The 17525-nt window shown below is 39.3% G+C and overlaps 1 protein-coding gene across 1 annotated transcript; it reads right to left on the bottom strand.

Moving 5' to 3' along the window:
- Positions 1-7745: 7745 nt before the first annotated feature.
- On the bottom strand, positions 7746-15771 carry WEE1 (WEE1 G2 checkpoint kinase). Its single transcript, XM_010020451.1, has 10 exons — positions 15567-15771; positions 15044-15110; positions 14788-14960; positions 13742-13863; positions 12929-13075; positions 12350-12445; positions 12182-12267; positions 11776-11946; positions 11540-11685; positions 7746-9128 (listed from the first exon to the last, which is right to left on the bottom strand). The coding sequence occupies exons 1-10, from the start codon at positions 15707-15709 to the stop codon at positions 8978-8980; spliced, it is 1302 nt and encodes a 433-aa protein (XP_010018753.1). The 5' UTR covers positions 15710-15771; the 3' UTR covers positions 7746-8977.
- Between the last annotated feature and the right edge of the window lie 1754 nt (positions 15772-17525).

Here is a 17525-nt window from a genome sequence, read left to right as displayed (position 1 = left end):
CCAGTAAGAAAGGCACTCAAGTATCACATAAAATACCATTTATTTGAGCTAACACTATAGTAGAGGACAGTAGATAAATTCTTACATTTCTTTAGCGTGGGGAAGCCTCAGTTGTGCAGCATCAATCGTGTCTCTGATCAAGGTGCAGCTTGTCACGGAGGCCCTGCCCAAGGTAAAGTTCCACCATTTTGGTCACTTAAGCTAATACAGGGGTTTCTTACAAGAAAACAACTCTATAAATTGCATCTAGTGCCAAACAGAAAGGATGTTCCCCTTGCTGCATTTTCAGATAGCGGGCCAGCCACGCAGCGGGTATAGTCGCAGGTAGTAAGCAGGAGCTGCCTGCAGGCTTCTCTGGTACAATCAACCATGCCAATTTACCCCATGGCCATGGGACACACACAGTCCCAGGTGGGCCTGGAGGCCAGGCTGGACCTGCAGCACAGTGCAGCACGAGCTGAGCAGGCACAGGCCTAACTTAGGTGGATCACTAATGCTCGGTGTACAATGGTCATCTGGTCAGGATCACTATAGATGAGCAGATGGCCAAGTCCACTGTAGGAAGTACTTTCACTTCTCATACATGGTCATACATGAGTTTTCTGTATGTTGGAAATTGGAGAGTAGAATCATCCACAGACTCCACTAATTTTTGTTCTTTAGTGTCTTCTTTAGCTTGCAGCAAGCAACAAAAATGTTCTAGCGATACAGAGATGTCATAGTCTCTCAGCAGCACAGTGAGTAGTCAGACACAACCTGCCTTATTCACTGGGCATATCCTTGCAGCCTTCTCCCTCTCATTTTTCTTGACCTTTTTCCTCCAGAGTTTATTCAGGACTTTGGAATCCGCAGTTCTTTATACGCTTTCCTCAAGATGGATGGTGAGAGCTCTGTAATTAACAACAACAGTTAATCTTATTAATTTCTCAATGAACCTGATTTGCTAGTATCATAGCTGTTAGTATTACCAGAAACATCTACCATCTTGAAATATGTATCTTACTCACCGCTTGCAGCAAAGGCATTTCTCCAATTTGACCACAGCTATTCCACTTAAGGAGGAAGGAGATGGCTTTTGTATATGCAGATAACCTAACAAACCTATTTTATTTGGTAGCCAAGCAACCACAAAGTCACCAGTAAATACAGAACATCCCTATTAAAGTACATTAAAAAACAGTTAGGTTCTGGGAAATGCTGGTGAGGAAAAAGCAGTTCATATAGTTCACACATGAATCTCCTCATGGCAGGGACAATTTCTGTTTCGAACAACCTTCAGAGTTTTTGGCAGCTCATTTTTATAAAAATGAGTGGAAAAAATGAAATTAAAACAAAATGCCCTACAAAATAATTATTAAAACAACCCTATGTGCTTTACTTCATTTTGCCTTCATTCTTTTTGCTGGCTTCTGTTATTCCTGATTTAAATGACATGCTGAAATCCTTTGCCAGAACAGGACTTGTTTTCCACTAAGAATACAAACAGTTCTATTCGGGTCAATAGGTTAAAATAGTCAATGCTTAAAATGTTTCATTAACATGAGTAGTTCATATAAGCCTCAGCTACTCCAGCTTTTTGTAGGGTAATCAAAAGGATACTTACAAGTTACGCATAAAACTAGTACAATGATTTTATATAGATACACTCATGTTTAAAATAGTTTTTTATAGGCTTAAGCTAACTGAGCAAAACCAGTTAAACTGATGCTCATATGCAGACAAAGTTGCTGTTGAACAAAACCTTTGTTTTTCATACTTACCCAAAATAGCTTTAACAAAGTTACAGGACTAACTGTATCCACACCCAAAGCACGAGTTATTTTAAGCAACTCTTCCGTTTTAATATGCTAGTCTGGGTCCTTGCTTATCAAAGACTTCACATTCTAAAGCTTTGAAGATAAGATTGACATATAATCCGTAGATCATTAACTAACAGTGATCACATTAACCATGAAGTCCTTGATAGCACTACATGGCTTGTCTGGTACAAAAGTAAGTTCTGATGCAACTTAGCGTACTTCTGCTTTTCTTGAAAGTTGTCCGAGATCTCAGCAACTTTATTTAAATTTGTGCTTATTCTAATCTAGTTTGCTCCCCACGGTTAAAAACATGACCAAAGAGTGGAAGGAGATCAGGGAGGGAAAACTGGCTCACAGCCTCACAGAGTGACTCACAGTTTCAGGAAGAAGCTTTAGACCCTGCTGAGGGTCAGCCTTGAGACATCAAATCACTTTTCCTCCTCCCTGCAGAAGCTTAATTACTTCTTGTTAGCCAAATAATAAGTATTTGTCAGGGAGGTTAGAACCAGAGGAAAGATTACGCATTTCAACTGTTACTAATTTTGTGTTAATGCCACTGAGTCAGTTAAACTGCCAACGAGGAAAGAATTCAGACACATTAGCAACTCACTGTTTTCTGCTTACTGTTAGCCCAGAGAAAAATCTTCCTGAACTGTGGAATTACCAGTTATTTTCATTCGCCACAGGAAAACTAAATTGAAGTTTTAATTTAAGATCATTAAGCCAAGTTTGTATCAAACTGTGTTTCCAGTATTTGCCATTTAGCAGCGATGTTTCAGTAGAAAACAAAATTAAAGCAAATGCTGGTGTTTATTATCAGCATTATAGTTTCTGAACAGACCAGTCCAACCATACATCTCAAAGAAGCACTTGAGGACAGTAAGTATATTTGACACTATACTGTAACCCAGTCCACAAACCATTTGAGGACTTTGGTTTTTCTGTTATTTTTAAATACTTTAAAAAGTTTTATCTCTGTCCTTATACACATGCCTCAAAGAGTCTCACTAGAACTATGTAGAAATTAAGCATGAAAATTATTTTGGGTGAAATAGGAAGCAGCATTAGATGCTGAATCAGAATGGCAGCTCAGTCCCTCCTACAAAAAGAAGCTGATTTTCCATCCACTTCTAAGACTTCTAGAAAATCTTTAAAGCAATTCCAGCAAAGCACTCCTACTTTACTATAGCTTTCTGCTGTTTATACACACATGCACAACACATACATTTCTATTCAAGCTTGATGGGAAAAAACATAACGAAGAGGTAAACCACAGAGCATTAACTTATCTTTCAGGTCCTCGCTGGTAACACACATCTTACTCTCCACTTGCAGGTGATAAAGTATTTCTCACCAAGTTACAGACCTCACCATAGAACAGAATACCACAGATACCTTACTTGCAGAAAAAAGAGGAAATTAAATCACAGGTGTGTACTGAAGTATCTGACACCATGGTTTGGAATGGAAATAAAGAAAGAAATGGTCAATGGAAAAAAGCCATTAAGCAGGGTTAGTGTAGAAGACTGACAAACAGTATTGACTCAGTGACCAAAAGGAAATTAAAATCCCATTTGCTAAGGTGCGGAGCAAATATACGGGGAGATTCTACCCTAAACATCTTAATACCCAAGTAGCTGAGAATGAGTAAGGCAAGAGGAAACAGCTGCAGATATAGGAAGATCACCAAGGTTGGTGATACTAAAGATTGGGAGTAGGAGGCATTTCTTCTGTCCCCCCCATCCTTATCCTGCAGAACACCTTGCCTAAAATATTTTAATTAGGTGTGTATTCTGTTGTTGGTACATCAATAGATGGACAAGACCATCAGGATGCACACTAAACACACAGGATCTTTTCCTGAGCATAAATGGTCAGTCAGTAAGAGCAGCGGTTCTTATGTCCACTAGCCCACTTATCTGGCAATAACCCTAGGGATACACAGACCGTTAATTAGAATTAGACCAGTTATTCTGCTTTCATCTTGAGTCAAACAGAAATCAGTTTAAGCCAGCATGATTATTCAGCTGTCATGCTAAGTATTGATGCTGAATATTAGAAGGGAGTCAAACAGCTGACAAAAGGAAGATCTTTGAAACCAATCCTTCAGATTTTTCAAGGCTATCCAGAATCTCAGATGATTTTTAAGTGTGCACAATCTCAGATCTCTGAGCATATGTTAAATAGTAATAAACAGTTTCCTGTTTAGTTAGGCATAGCAATATTCTCTCCTCGGGGCACCTCCCTTTACCCCAATCCCATTATACTTTGGGAAGATAGCATCTTCTTCCAATTCCAACTGTTTAAACAGAAGCAGGACCTTAATTTCCTGTGTGCTGTCCTGCCCACCACTGCTTCTTCCTGCTTTCTCTGCAGTGCTGCTTGAGACAAGGACCTACGCATCATCAGCTCAGCAGCCTGCAACCAGGGGAGCCCACAGCTCGCTCTCAGATGGTCTCCACAGTTCAGTGAAAGAAGGTGAAGTTCAGGCAAAGAACAGCCCTGCTTTTGACTCTTCCTGACCATCGCTTTAGACCAGAGTCCTCAAGCACAGCTGTAGCGGTTATATGCATAGGTAGCACACATGCACAGATTCGTTAATTGTGCATGCATGTTATACACCAATTCACATACATGATGAAACCATGAGGATGCCTTCTCCAAGCCTACAGAACTGAGAGGGTGGGTGCAGATGGAAAAATGAAGCCAACACTTACCTGAGCTGCTGCTGGCAAGAATGCTCAGTCACTACACTGCAGAACAAGATCATGATTTCTATCAGTCAGGGTTGAGCGCCATACTAGCACACAAGCACTCTAAAGGCAAACATTTCGTGTACAGTTGATCATTTTGTCCAGCAGGTGTTGCTGGAGACTACAAAACACATTAAAGACAAGGTCAAGCTGGTCTGCTCTTGGCAGCTGGTCAAACCCACCCTCACAGTTCAACAAGAAAGACTGGGTGACTAAGAATACTTTAATTCATAAACATTTCAAAGTTATAGTCTACAGTAATGCAATCTATGAAACTGCTGCCCCATCCCTGGCAGTGTTCAAGGCCAGGCTGTATGGGGCTTGGAGCAACCTGCTCTAGGGGAAGGTGCTCCTGCCCATGTCAGCGGGTTGGAACTAGGTGAGCTTTAAGGTCCCTTCCAGCCCAAACCATTCTGTGATTCTATGAAATTGAAATCCTATTTGCAAATATACAAGCAGTGCCTACCTCCATTTCTAGGTGAAAGTAAAGCTTGTTTGTAACTTCATAAAAAAAGCCAAGTAGTCACTGTGTTTTTCAGGTTCTACATCTTATTAATTCAGATCTATCCCAGCTAAAATAAAACATGTTATCAGGCCTGTTGTCATCAACAGCCTGTATCCATGGGTAGGTGGGGGAGCAGGAAATCAGTGTGCGGATAGGACACTTAGAAATGGAAGAAAAAGCAAGCAGCCAACCAACCAAACCAACCCAAAAACAAACCACCAACCAACCAAAAAAAAAAAAAAAAAAAAACCAAACCCAAAAAACCAACCCCACAACCAAAACCAAACCCCCTGACACAAAACTGCAAACACACACACAAAAGCCCCCACACCCAAAGCAAACCGACAAAGACTACCTTAGTAATTCTAGCTGGTTAACCCTGTGTGAGTTTGTGGCAAAAACTGCTGGGAGTTTGATATGCAACCTATGAAAGTAGAACAATGTCTAGTTTGCTTCAGTTTCCAACTGGAAGGTGTTAACGTCTCTTTACAGAGGAGAAAACCTCCAAGCCACTTCAGTTGCATGGTTTTAGTCGGGCATCCCTTCCATGGCAGATACAAAACACGCAACCAGCGACAGAAGAGAACCATAAAATCATTTATGTTGGAAAAGATCTTTAAGGTTGAGTGCAACCATTAACATAGCACTGCCGAGTCCACCACTAAACCGTGTCCCCAAGTGTCTGTATCTTTAAGATACCTCCAGGGATGGTGACTCAACCACTTCCCTGGGCAGCCTGCTCCAATGCTTGACAATCCTTCTGGTGAAGAAATTTTTCCTGATACACAATCTAAACCTCCCTGGAGCAACTTGAGGTCATTTCCTCTTGTCCTATCACTTGCTACCTGGGAGAAGAGACCAACACCCACCTCAACTACAACCTCCTTTCAGGTAGTTGTAGACTGATAAGACATCCTCTGGGCTGCCTCCTCTCCAGGCCAAACACCTCCAGTTCCCTCAGCTGCTCCTCATCAAACTTGTTCTCTAGACCTTCCACCAGCTCTGTTGCCCTTCTCTGGATGCACTCCAGCATCTCAGTGTCTGTCTTGTACTGAGGGGCTCAGAACTGAACACGGTATTTGTGGTGCAGCCTCACCAGTGCCAAGTACACAGGGACAATCCTTTCCCTAGTCCTGCTGGCCATGCCATGTCTGATACAAGCCAGGATGTTACTGAACTTCTTGGCCACCCAGGCACAAGCTGGCTAATATTCAGCCAGATGTTAACCAACACCCCAGGTCCTTTCCTACCGAGCAGCTTTCAGCTTTTCAAAGGGTTGTTGTGACCCAAGTGCAGAGCCTGGCACTGGGCCTTGTTCAACCTCATACAGTTGGTCTCGGTCCATCAGTCCAGCCTGTTTTCAAGTCCCTCTGCAGAGTCTCCCTACCCTCAAGCATATAAATATTCCTGCCCAATTTGGTGTCCTCTGCAAGTTTATTGAGAGTGCCCTCAATCACCTCATCCAGATCATCAACAAAGATATTAAACAGAACTGACTCAAATCCTGAGCCCTGGGGAACACCACTTGTGACTGATTGCAAGCTTTATTTAACTCCATTCACCACCACTCTTTGGGCTTAGCCTTCCAGCCAGCTTTTTACTCAGCAAAGAGAATGCCTCTACAAACTTACAGTTACTGTATATGGCTTGTTTGCACAGCAATACCTGTACTGATGTTACAAGCTGAAATGAGTGATGCAAGAAATGAGTGATGCGAGAGCATACAATTATCATAGGTATATCAAATCTATTTACACTGTAGGGGAAGACAGGCTTATGTTTGTTGATCCCCCACTGATGACTGTTAAGAAGTATGTTTTAAAAGCAGTCTCATTTAGCACAGATGAACATTAAAACACTGCAACAAAACAATGAGAGGTATTTTAAGTTCTTTCACAAACAAGACAGGACTATCTTAAAGTAAAATCTTAAAGGTAGTCCAGTCTATCAGTTCTTACTGGCGAGAACTGCATATCCAGAGAGTATTACCTAAATTAGATTACCTAAACCAAGCCTCTGAATTTCAGTGTCATAGGAATAGCACTTACAAATTAAAATTCTTAGCAGCTGTCATGTGCTGATTGCAAAATTAAATTATGACAACCCTGCTTGTCTGACAGTCACCTGCACTTTAATACAACAATGTAAAAGGTTTTCCAACAGACTAATCTGATATGTCTTCATCAGCTTTACTGTCTCTCTCCTTTTCATGAGGGACAAAGAAATGCATTATTTTATGCCCATGCCACAGAAAATGCCATCGTGTTCCCTAGACTATTCCAATTTCTCCCACTGTTCTCTTCCCAACTTCTAAGTAAGTTGAATTTATTCAACTTCCCATCCTCAGCAATTCATGAGTTTTCCTCCTTACCTCAGACCAGGTCTTTCTTCACATAGTTTCATCTAGTCTTCCATCTTCACAGTCATGGGTTCCACTTCAAATCTTCAAGAGCTTAATCTTTCCAACCTGTAGTATCACTTCTGAAGCTGTAGAGACAGACTGCTACAGATACTAATGCAGACTGTGGTACTTACCTCCTAAGGTAACCATCAGAATGTCATCTTCTACTCTCATGAGAGGGAGCCACAAGCATTACACAGGAGCAGGAAGCAGATCTGATCAGGACTTTCCTAACTCAAGTGTTTTATTTCCACAACTATAGGGTTAAATAAGTATAAGACAATATTAAACAAAACTTTTAACTTTAATATTCAAATTCAACACTAGTAGGAAAAAGTAGAGCACAAATGGGAAACATTGTTTGAAATTAATGAAGAGACAAGCCAGTAATTAGAGCAGTTCTGTTTTTTAGCAACATCTGTCAGCCTAGGTCCCACATCAGTACAGGTTCTGTTGGCCACTTTCTGTTCATTTTGGAACTTAAAACTGAATAGTTAAGCTTTGTCTATTGGCATCTCAAATTGCAGTTTCAGTAAAGTATACTATAAACACCATCAAACTTATGTACATAAACAGCAAAGAACAACTTGAACACTTACACTAAACAATTATTTACAAGTATTCCAACAAAAAAAAAAAAAGAAAACCAACATACAATAGCCTCGAAGAATGGACAACCGAAGAGAATACAAACATTTAGAGAACCTTATTAGAAAGAATTACAAAACATCAATAGCCAAGACATTAACAATTGCACTACACTAATAGAGTCCAAATATTAAATTGGTGCATTATTTCACAATGCACTAGCTTTGAGAGAAAAATGCTGCCTTCACTAAAACGCAGCTTAGATTTGTTTCACGTAATTGTTTTAACAAGAAGCCTATTAACACAATAATGATTGTTTTAATGCTACAGTTTACAGCAAGGACAACAAACTAAAAATAGCAGCAGTTCCACATGGCACTTAATTCCACAGGTTTCTAAGCTGTGGTTTATGCAATGCCTACAAAGTGCTCCCAGTTGAGTATACAAATAAAATTCACAATAAAAGTCTACCTGACATCAGGTACATTGAGTGTAGGTGGCCTTAAAAGCCAAAAATGTATTCCCCTCTCCTCCAAAAATATCAGTAACTACCAAAGCAAGGCCCCCTCCCTCCCTCTTAAAGATCATTAGGGATATTACTTATTACAATGCCGTAACACTACAAAGCAGCACACCACTATAGTGGTTAACCCTGGGACGATGTAACATCTAACAGTGTAACTGAAAAGCTTATGGACTAACATCCAGGATCTTCTATGGACAAGATAGTAAGAGAGTCCATTAACTCAAATGGTTAATACAGCTTATCAGCCATATTGTACAAATAAAAACCCAGAAGCAATTCCTGTAAAACTAGTGACGCTGATTAAAGACAGGACAAGAAACCAGGAACTGAATTCTTTCAATTCCTTAGGCTTCATCTGGCAGAGATGCTATAATCCATCCTCAGTAGTTCTTTTCGACTTCATAGTTAGTATATAGTAAGACTAACTGAGCGTTTCATTTTCTTTCCAATGAGTCGAGACGGTCTATTTTGTGTTGTAGATCTAGTTGTCATTCTGTCAGTGAACAGTGCTCGCTCCTCAGCTGCAGCTTTTGCCATCTGTGCCTTCTTCAGCTCTCTGCAAGACATTGAGAGAGTCATACACGTGCAACGGTAGCAGTAAGGACTATGGGTGTATCACAGCAAAAGCATTTCAAATTAATTAACAGCAGTTTCACAACTTAGTATCTGCCATCAATTTAGGTCATACTAAGACCCTTCGCATTCGCATCCACCTGTTTACAATCCAGAAGACTGAGGTGGGATGTTCATGACTCTTCTAGATGTTATTTATTTTAAATAACAAGGGAAGGAAACGTCAAGTTCACACACTTGGTCAGATTTTGAAACCCATCGTTTTACAAGCAGCTCAACACTTCACTTACCAGAACATGGTAGGATGCTGTTTACTTTCTAGTACAAGCATGTGATAAACCACCGAGGAGCTAATTACTGAGGTTTGCCCAAATGAAGCATCCATTCACAACTGAACTTTTGTGGAAGATTCAGACAGAGAGACACATGCTTAGATTAACATAGACGAACATAATTAGCAACAAACAATTCAGGAAGCATCCTTTTCCTTTTGCATACCCACATCAAAGCTTATCACCAACTAAACGTTTTTTTGCCTAACAAAAAAATTTGAGCCCACACCTGCAAGGCTGAGTCGCTGAAGGTAGCACAGGCCATTGTCCCTGTGCAACATCCTCTCAACTATTCTGTTTCAGAGAATTACCAATATTCAGTCTGAGGACAAAGTTAAATAAAACTCAGGGGAAAACTATTAAATAGTCTGAGTAAAGAGCAAAGTTATCTTTATCAAGTGTCTCCCCACACGCTCCTTTTCTCCTTTCCCTAAATGCTGACATATGGCCAAGTATAATCACTCCCCCATATGCTTTTCTTTGTTCTATCCCAAACTACTCCTCAATTTTCTCTACTGTAAGAACTAGCATTTGTAATCTTACTTCAAATCTGGACTCCAAAGCAAGATCAAATTTCAAAGGCTTGCTGCACATTGGTGTAGGTGTATTCAGTTTTAAGTTACATACTTGATTTTAATAAGCTACTCCTGTTCTTGTCAGATGAAGTATTATTCACTAACACCCATGCCCCATCTAATCCTCCTCACATTAGCACCGTGTCAGTTCACTGCAAGAGAATGCCATAAATTTTTATTTTCTTCCCTAAAGACTAACCATCAGTCACAAAGGCACACATATGGGCACAGCCACCCACCACACCATTACCAGGAAATAAGTTTTATAATGTACTTCCATTCTTCCCTAGAAGTCTAATCTCTCATTCTTCCTTTCCTCTGAAGAAGACAACACAGTAGAAAAGCATGTCCTTACAAGGATTCTTTTCACTAATGTTAACTTACATACCAAAGCAGTATCTTAAATGGTAGAACACTACCCCCACAACGCTAATAATTACTGTGGAGAACTGTTCTTTCTAAATCATTTTTGGATTTGCAGTTATTTTATAAGGATGTACCCTACTTGTTGCCAGACGAGAAGTAGCCTTCACAAAACACTAACTTTGCCAACTTTCACATGATACAAAAATACGTTGTCTTCATATAAGCGTGTTACCTCAACTGTCCTTCAATAATTGCACAAACTGTCAAATTATTCTTTCTGCAGTCAATGTAATTCAAAAGAAGATTATAAAGATAACTACCCAAAATGGCAAGTCTGATTACACTCAGACTGTTAGCAGTGGCAAGATAAGCAGATAGCAATGGAGAGAATCCAAACACAAAGTTAGTGTTTTTATTCAAAATGAACTAGTCTGAAAGTAAACTTTGTTGTATATTCCCTCACAAAAACCTGCCTGTTACGCATAACACATGCAAAGTTAACTGCAGAGAAAGATGGGATGACTGCTTCGTAACTTACTTTCTCTGAAACTTAAGCAGAAATCAGACTTTCCTAAAGGGAAGCATTTCTTCAAAGCTTTAATTCAGAGTTGAGTGTTTGAGCAAGGGGTAGGACAAGATGACCTCCCAATAAAAACGATTCTCTGGTAACTTAATAGCACTGCTGTATACAAGTCAAATTAGTTAAAAAATATTCCTGACGTGCCATTCCATTTAAGTTCAGAACAGGTCATTTAAGTCACGATTTCTAACACGTTTCAAAGTACAGACAACCTAGGAAAACATACAGATGTAAATTACACTCTACCTGTCACAAAGGCATGCCTTATGCTTGAAAGGTTTTTAAAAATGGTGACGTTTTGTATGCCCTGAATACTAATAGTCTAGTTGCAATTCCCTTAGAGTGTTCAAGAAGTTCCTTCTATGGAGAAAGTTCCTTTTGAAGTTACGTAACCCACTTTGTACTCTCAGGTATGTACATGCATACAGATTTGTGGACCTCATGCACAAATGACAACAGTCCTGCTTTATCATCACTCTACCATCATATGAAAACCCACCAGAAATTAAGTTATATTTCAGGTCCCTGAAGAACTACTTACTTCTGCAAAAGTGAGTTTTTGAATTTTTCAGCATTCAGTTCTATCCGGAGCTGCTCTGCACTCTTTTTTGCAGCAGAGAGAAGCACTGAATGCTTGACTAGTGCCACAGCTGAAGGCCTTTTCTCTGGATCAGGATTAATCATAACCTTCGAAAAAATAAAAATCAGGCATTCTAGTTAAGGCCAGTAATACAGTAAATTACACTAATCAGCGAGCCACTATAGAAGAATTCTTACTTTTAGTAGGTCTAGTAACTCTTGAGAAAGCACTTGCGGTATTCTAGGTATTTTTCCTTGTCGAATTTCATGCCATTGGTCCCCATTAGATGGAAGTGGTTCAGCCCCAGCAGCACAGACAACAGTCAGAGCAAGAGCAAAAATATCTGCTTTTGGCAAATGAGTGTAGTTCTTGAAAAATAAAGGAAAAAAAATTTACTAGACATAGCACCCAGAAGAAATTTAACAAACAGCTCAACTATTCAGCACTGAACACATCTACAGCATTACAAGTACTACCAGAGTTCAAAGGGACACCATTTAGGAAATTTCTTCCTCAGCAATGAGGCAGTAAACAGCAACTCATTACTGTAATGAAAACAGCATGCAGGCTAACATCTCTATCTTCCAGAAACAGAACAGTTACCTCTTGTAGGACTTCATTTGCAAGAAAACGGCTATCACCTTCCTCCACTTGTGGACTAGATACTCGAGTTACATGACCAAGGTCACCTGCAAAAACAAAAGGAAGTTATTTCTTCTGAAGACAAATAAACAATGCAATTCTTTTTAGCACATGTGTCCTGCTTCTTACCTATTTTAAATATGACTCTGTCAGATGACCAGTCATCATCATCACCTTCTTCTGAAGCTATACTTGGGACTGATGTCCTAGATATGAAAATATTACCTGAAAAAGAGCAGATTTGTTTTTAAAAAAACAAAAAAACCCCACAACCAAAAAGACCCCCCACAACCTAAAAAACCAACCAACCAAACAAACAAAAAACCCCCACAAACACCAAACAACAACTGTCCAATTTCTACTTCATCCAGATTCACTAGAGTTTGCTTTAGCTGCACAGAAGTTTTAGTTGTATACATACCCTGTTCACAAAGCAAGAAACTATAACTTACTCACTCTGGCCCCTCTGCTGGGAGGGGAGCCAAGTGTTATGCAAGTAGAGTCAATTACACAAAAAGGGCCCAAGATAAACGCAACAACAGTTTAAGTTTGCTTGCCAATTTTATAACTGACATTTTTGTACTGCTATTTAGAACTTCAGTGAAGAACTTACAGTTAGGAAGGTGTGGCTAACTGCTCATTTTTCTACAGCAGATTAAATTAACTGAGGAAGTTGTCAATACAGAGCAAAGCATTTTACAAACTTACTCGGTTTGATATCCATGTGTACCAGTGACATTGAATGAATGTACTTTAAGCCTCGAGCCACCTGAAGTAGCAGGTCCTTCAGTTCTGGTTCAGTAAAGTAACGCATATTCCTGTAATTTTCACTTATGGCATCTGCTAAACTGCCACCTAAAACATTAAAGAAAACAATGTAATTATTTTACATCAAACAGTTAACAAAATAATGACAACTTGCTTCCAAGAATAAGTACAACTGGCTCACAAAATTAACAGTGAATATATATCACCAAGAACATGCTGATGATACACAGGAACTGCAAAATCTAATGCTGTACCCCCGTTTTCTAGCCATGTAAAATTATTTTTCTGCTGTAGTTGCCATGCAAATTAACAGGACACCACCACAAGGGAAAAGATCTCTTCCCCCTCCTTCTAAATCTCTGGCAGGGTATCAACCATAGCAAAAGCTTCAGAAACCAGGGCCACCTCTCTTTCAAAAAGAAACTTGCTAGGTAATTTTCTATTCCAGCTTGTACTATTGTACAGAGACAGAACAGTTTTGCTGCCTCCAAATGCCTCACTGTATTTCCAATATTCTTGAACGCTCAAGACTTTGTCTACAATTTTGTGCAGATTTTGCTTCATGTATCTGATATGTCTTTTCTAACAGAAAGGAACATCAGACACGCTTGAGACAATAATGTACGTGCTATGCGTAGGGCCATCAATTCCTAGTTAGTGCTAGTGCTAGGCATTTGTAAGGATACCCATATATCTTCAAATATATAATGTTTTTTTAAAGCAAGTTCAGAACACGCAGTAAACTTTACTTACCATTGCAGTATTCATTCTGTATAAGCATATGATCATCTTCTGCCCATGCTGAGTAATATCTTACCACATGAGAATGCTGTCCCAGAACTGCATGTGCATAGACTTCTCTTAAAGCATTTTGCCTGTTACAGTCACAAAAAATAACAGCGCCCAAGAATATTGTGAGGTTGAATTAGCCCAATTTCAGTTTGATAGAAACACTTCTTATAATATCATGCCCCACTGCAAGCTCAGGTTCCTAATAAAAATCTTCATATTCAGTTCTGTGGCACCTTAAGGTGGATTTGTATTTACATTCAAGCAGCTAAAATAATTAACATTGTATTAAAAGTCTAAGTATATAGAACCCCAGGTTTTGTTGCAGGTAATTCTTGAGGGAGCTACCACTTTCATTACCTACTTTCCAAGCAGCAAGCTTTGAGAAGCATCAGTAAAGATTCAGGGGAAAAAAAAAAAAAATGATCATAAGCTGGGAGTATGACTGAACTCAACATTCCCAACTTTTTGTATGTAAGTTTGGTATGCAATTTTGATCAAGTCAAACTTGTGGAGTTTTACATTATAACTATTAGAACAGTGGGGGGGGGAAAAAAACGTCATGAATCACAGGGCTTGGTCACAAATACCAAAACAAGTCCCAAAACTGAATCTACACGTCAAGTTGACAAGGATGAGGACCCAGTTGGGAATATTGCTTTTCTTCCGTATGCCAAAGGATCATCACTGCAGTTTATTTGTATGGTCCCTCCTGCCATTAACGCAAGGAACTATTATTCTTACTTTGCAGATAAGAACAATCTGTTTCCACACAGACTGTTGGGACAAATTATCTCCTAGAAAAAAGACCAGCTAGCCCTTCCTCCACAGTACTGCACAGTACTCAGAAAAACACATAAGCAACTTCAAAATTGTATCTGTTTTACATTTAATTCATGCATATTTACACTTTTCTCTTAAATTACTTCCCTAAACACCAGTACAAAGAGACACGGGAGGAAAAAGCACCATGAGGTGGCTTTTAACTTTTAATAGCAGGAAATACTCACTCATCCACTGAGCCAGCTAAGGGTTTCTTGGATCGCTTTATTGCATAAATACAGCCATCAAGTCTCTTCACACATTTAAACACAGAACCAAATTCACCAGAGCCGATCTTCTCCAACTCGTGAAATTCAGTTGCATACCGTGACTTCATATTACTTTCTGTTATTGTTATCCTCTGTAAATATTAGAAAGGAAAATAGTTAGATCTGCAGATACACAAAATGCCAAATGTAGTATCAAGATCTAAAGATTAATCACCTTAGCAGGTCTGATTGTTTCATCTTCAGGCTCTCCATCGCTTGCTTCCATGTCCTCTCCACAAGAGCTGAAATTTACAACAGTTACTTTTGCAGAAGTAATATGGCTTAAGTAAACTTAGAACTCAAGTCTAGCAGCTGTTGATTTCACTGAGATCTAATTTTACCATTCTACCTAAGTTTAGTTAAACTAGTTGAAAGCTATGCATTTTTTAAGTGCAAACTCTTATATAAGGGTAACATGTTTTTTCCTCCTCAAGAAAAGGCTGTGTGCATAGCTTATGCTGTCAGGTAAAAAGACTGTAGGACACAGCCTCGTCTATACTTTCTATATGCTAATTGGAAGACCAAGTGCTAAATGGTTATTTCATAATATCATCTCAAAGCAGATACTTTTAAAAGTATTAACATTATTAACAACTTGCAAGGAAAAATACTTTCATAGAATCAATTTGTAACAAAACTTTTCCAGCTAGAAGTAGTTCTAAAGATAAGCTTAACAAAGGAAAATAAAAGTCACTCACTCATTCCAGTGTGTTCTCTTCCTCCTACGACATTTTCCTTCAGAGTTGTGAAGAAACATGGAATCGGGAGTGAAGGGATTGATGTTCACATGAGGTGTGCGTCTAATATCGTCGTCTTGCTTCTCTGATTTCCCAACATTCATAAATAGAGAGCCCCCTCGAAGTTTAACCGAGCTGGAGCCTATTCCTTGTGCTTTGGAAAGCAAACTCTGTATTGATTAAAAGCAAAAAAAAGAAAAAAAAAAAAACACAAACAACAAACAAAACAAAACAACAAGCAAACAAACAAAAAAAGACATTTATAGCCTCAATATTGGTTTAGACATAAGTAGTTTAAATACCTGCATTTCCATTTAAAAAAAAAAAAAAAAAACACCAAAGAAATTACTAGGCTTTAAGCTCCACAGAAAAACAGTTAAAGGAAACACTGAATATTAAGATAGTTTTTAATAGACAAGAAAGATTATGAAAGCAGTTGGTTTTCTATCTTTAACCATGTCACCACCTAAACTTCTTGGACAACTCTTTGTCCATGAAATAAACACAGACGAAACCCACAGACCTTTCTGTGCTGTATCACCATGATTTTCACGTACAAGATATGGAAGTTAGACCAGATATAGGAAATTATCTTTGGTGACTAGAAATTTAGGTGGTGATTAATACTGATGCACAGATGCCTCTTAATGAGCCTACAAAAAGTTGCTCAAGAACTGATAGCGGTGTTGTGCTCTAAGTTCAACATCCAGGCCAGAACTTTTGGGTCATGATTAGTCAGACCAGCTGTTTTCCAGGCACATGATGAGACCTCTCCCAGTTTGCACCCCAGTCTCCTACATCCTGGTGACGATGCCAATCACTGACCTACTGGATCACAAGCAGGAGTATTGCCTTATCCTAGTGCCTAACACCTTTCAAAATAAAGAATTAACATAACTAAAGCCTAAACTGCTATTAGGAAGAAGGCTCAATACTTGGGAATCTCAACTGCACTCTTCAAATCTGGAATAGATGAAGACCTTTAAATCACTGTCTCAAAACACGTTTCAGTACTTCCACTGGATACCCTGGCCAACTGATTCCTCCAGATTCCAGAAGTAACCTCTCCAAGATAACCCCTGTAGAATTTGGGCACCTAACTTACGAATCCCATTGAAGGGCAGGGTCAGGACCTTGTTTTGGTGTCACAGTCCACAAACCTCTTGCATCTGTAGTGTCTGCTCCTGACTCGATACAAGATCATCACGGTTCTACAATTTCCAAATAAGTACAGCTCATTTCTACCAGTGAAACCTCATTTAAAATGGAAGCAGTAGAAAACCAATTAACAAGGTTGCCTTCCTCGCACCTTAAATCAGTTGTTTTCAATCTATAGTCTACAGACCTCTGGGAGATTATCCCCGGGGATTATCCCCGGATTACTTCTAAAGGGCTATATGAAAAGTAATGAGGAAAGCAAGCCTATTGACACTAAACTTAAATTCACTATACGGTGTTTCACATGAATGTCGAGTTCAAAAGTTGAAATGCCTTCCAAAAGTTTCTTACTGACAGAGTTAAGAGCTACCCATCCCTTTAAGCTTTCAAATCCATTAGTTTAACAGCATCGGCTACTCAAATCAGCCTTCTATGTTTCACGAGGATCGCAGGCAGCAGGCTGGCGCTGGCACACCGCGCGACAACAGTTGTGGCACTCAAACGAGACACACCGCTTGAACACACAGGGCAAACTCCAACTCAAGTTTTAGCTTTCTGTTTATAAAGGTAAAAATGCCCACACAACACTAAAATACTTAAGAGTTTAATATTCTACCTTCACCCTTTGTAGTCTTTCCTCCCACAAAACACAGCAAATGCAAGGTACCTATTTATTTACATATAAATAATATACATGGAAGCGTAAAAACGTATTTACAAATGTATCTTTTATGCATATCTGGAGGCGCGTCCCACGCCCCG

Source organism: Nestor notabilis, unplaced genomic scaffold (assembly GCF_000696875.1).
Source record: "Nestor notabilis isolate BGI_N333 unplaced genomic scaffold, ASM69687v1 scaffold12178, whole genome shotgun sequence".
In the NCBI taxonomy this organism is placed as follows: domain Eukaryota; kingdom Metazoa; phylum Chordata; class Aves; order Psittaciformes; family Psittacidae; genus Nestor; species Nestor notabilis.
This window is presented reverse-complemented; position numbering and strand designations above follow the sequence as displayed.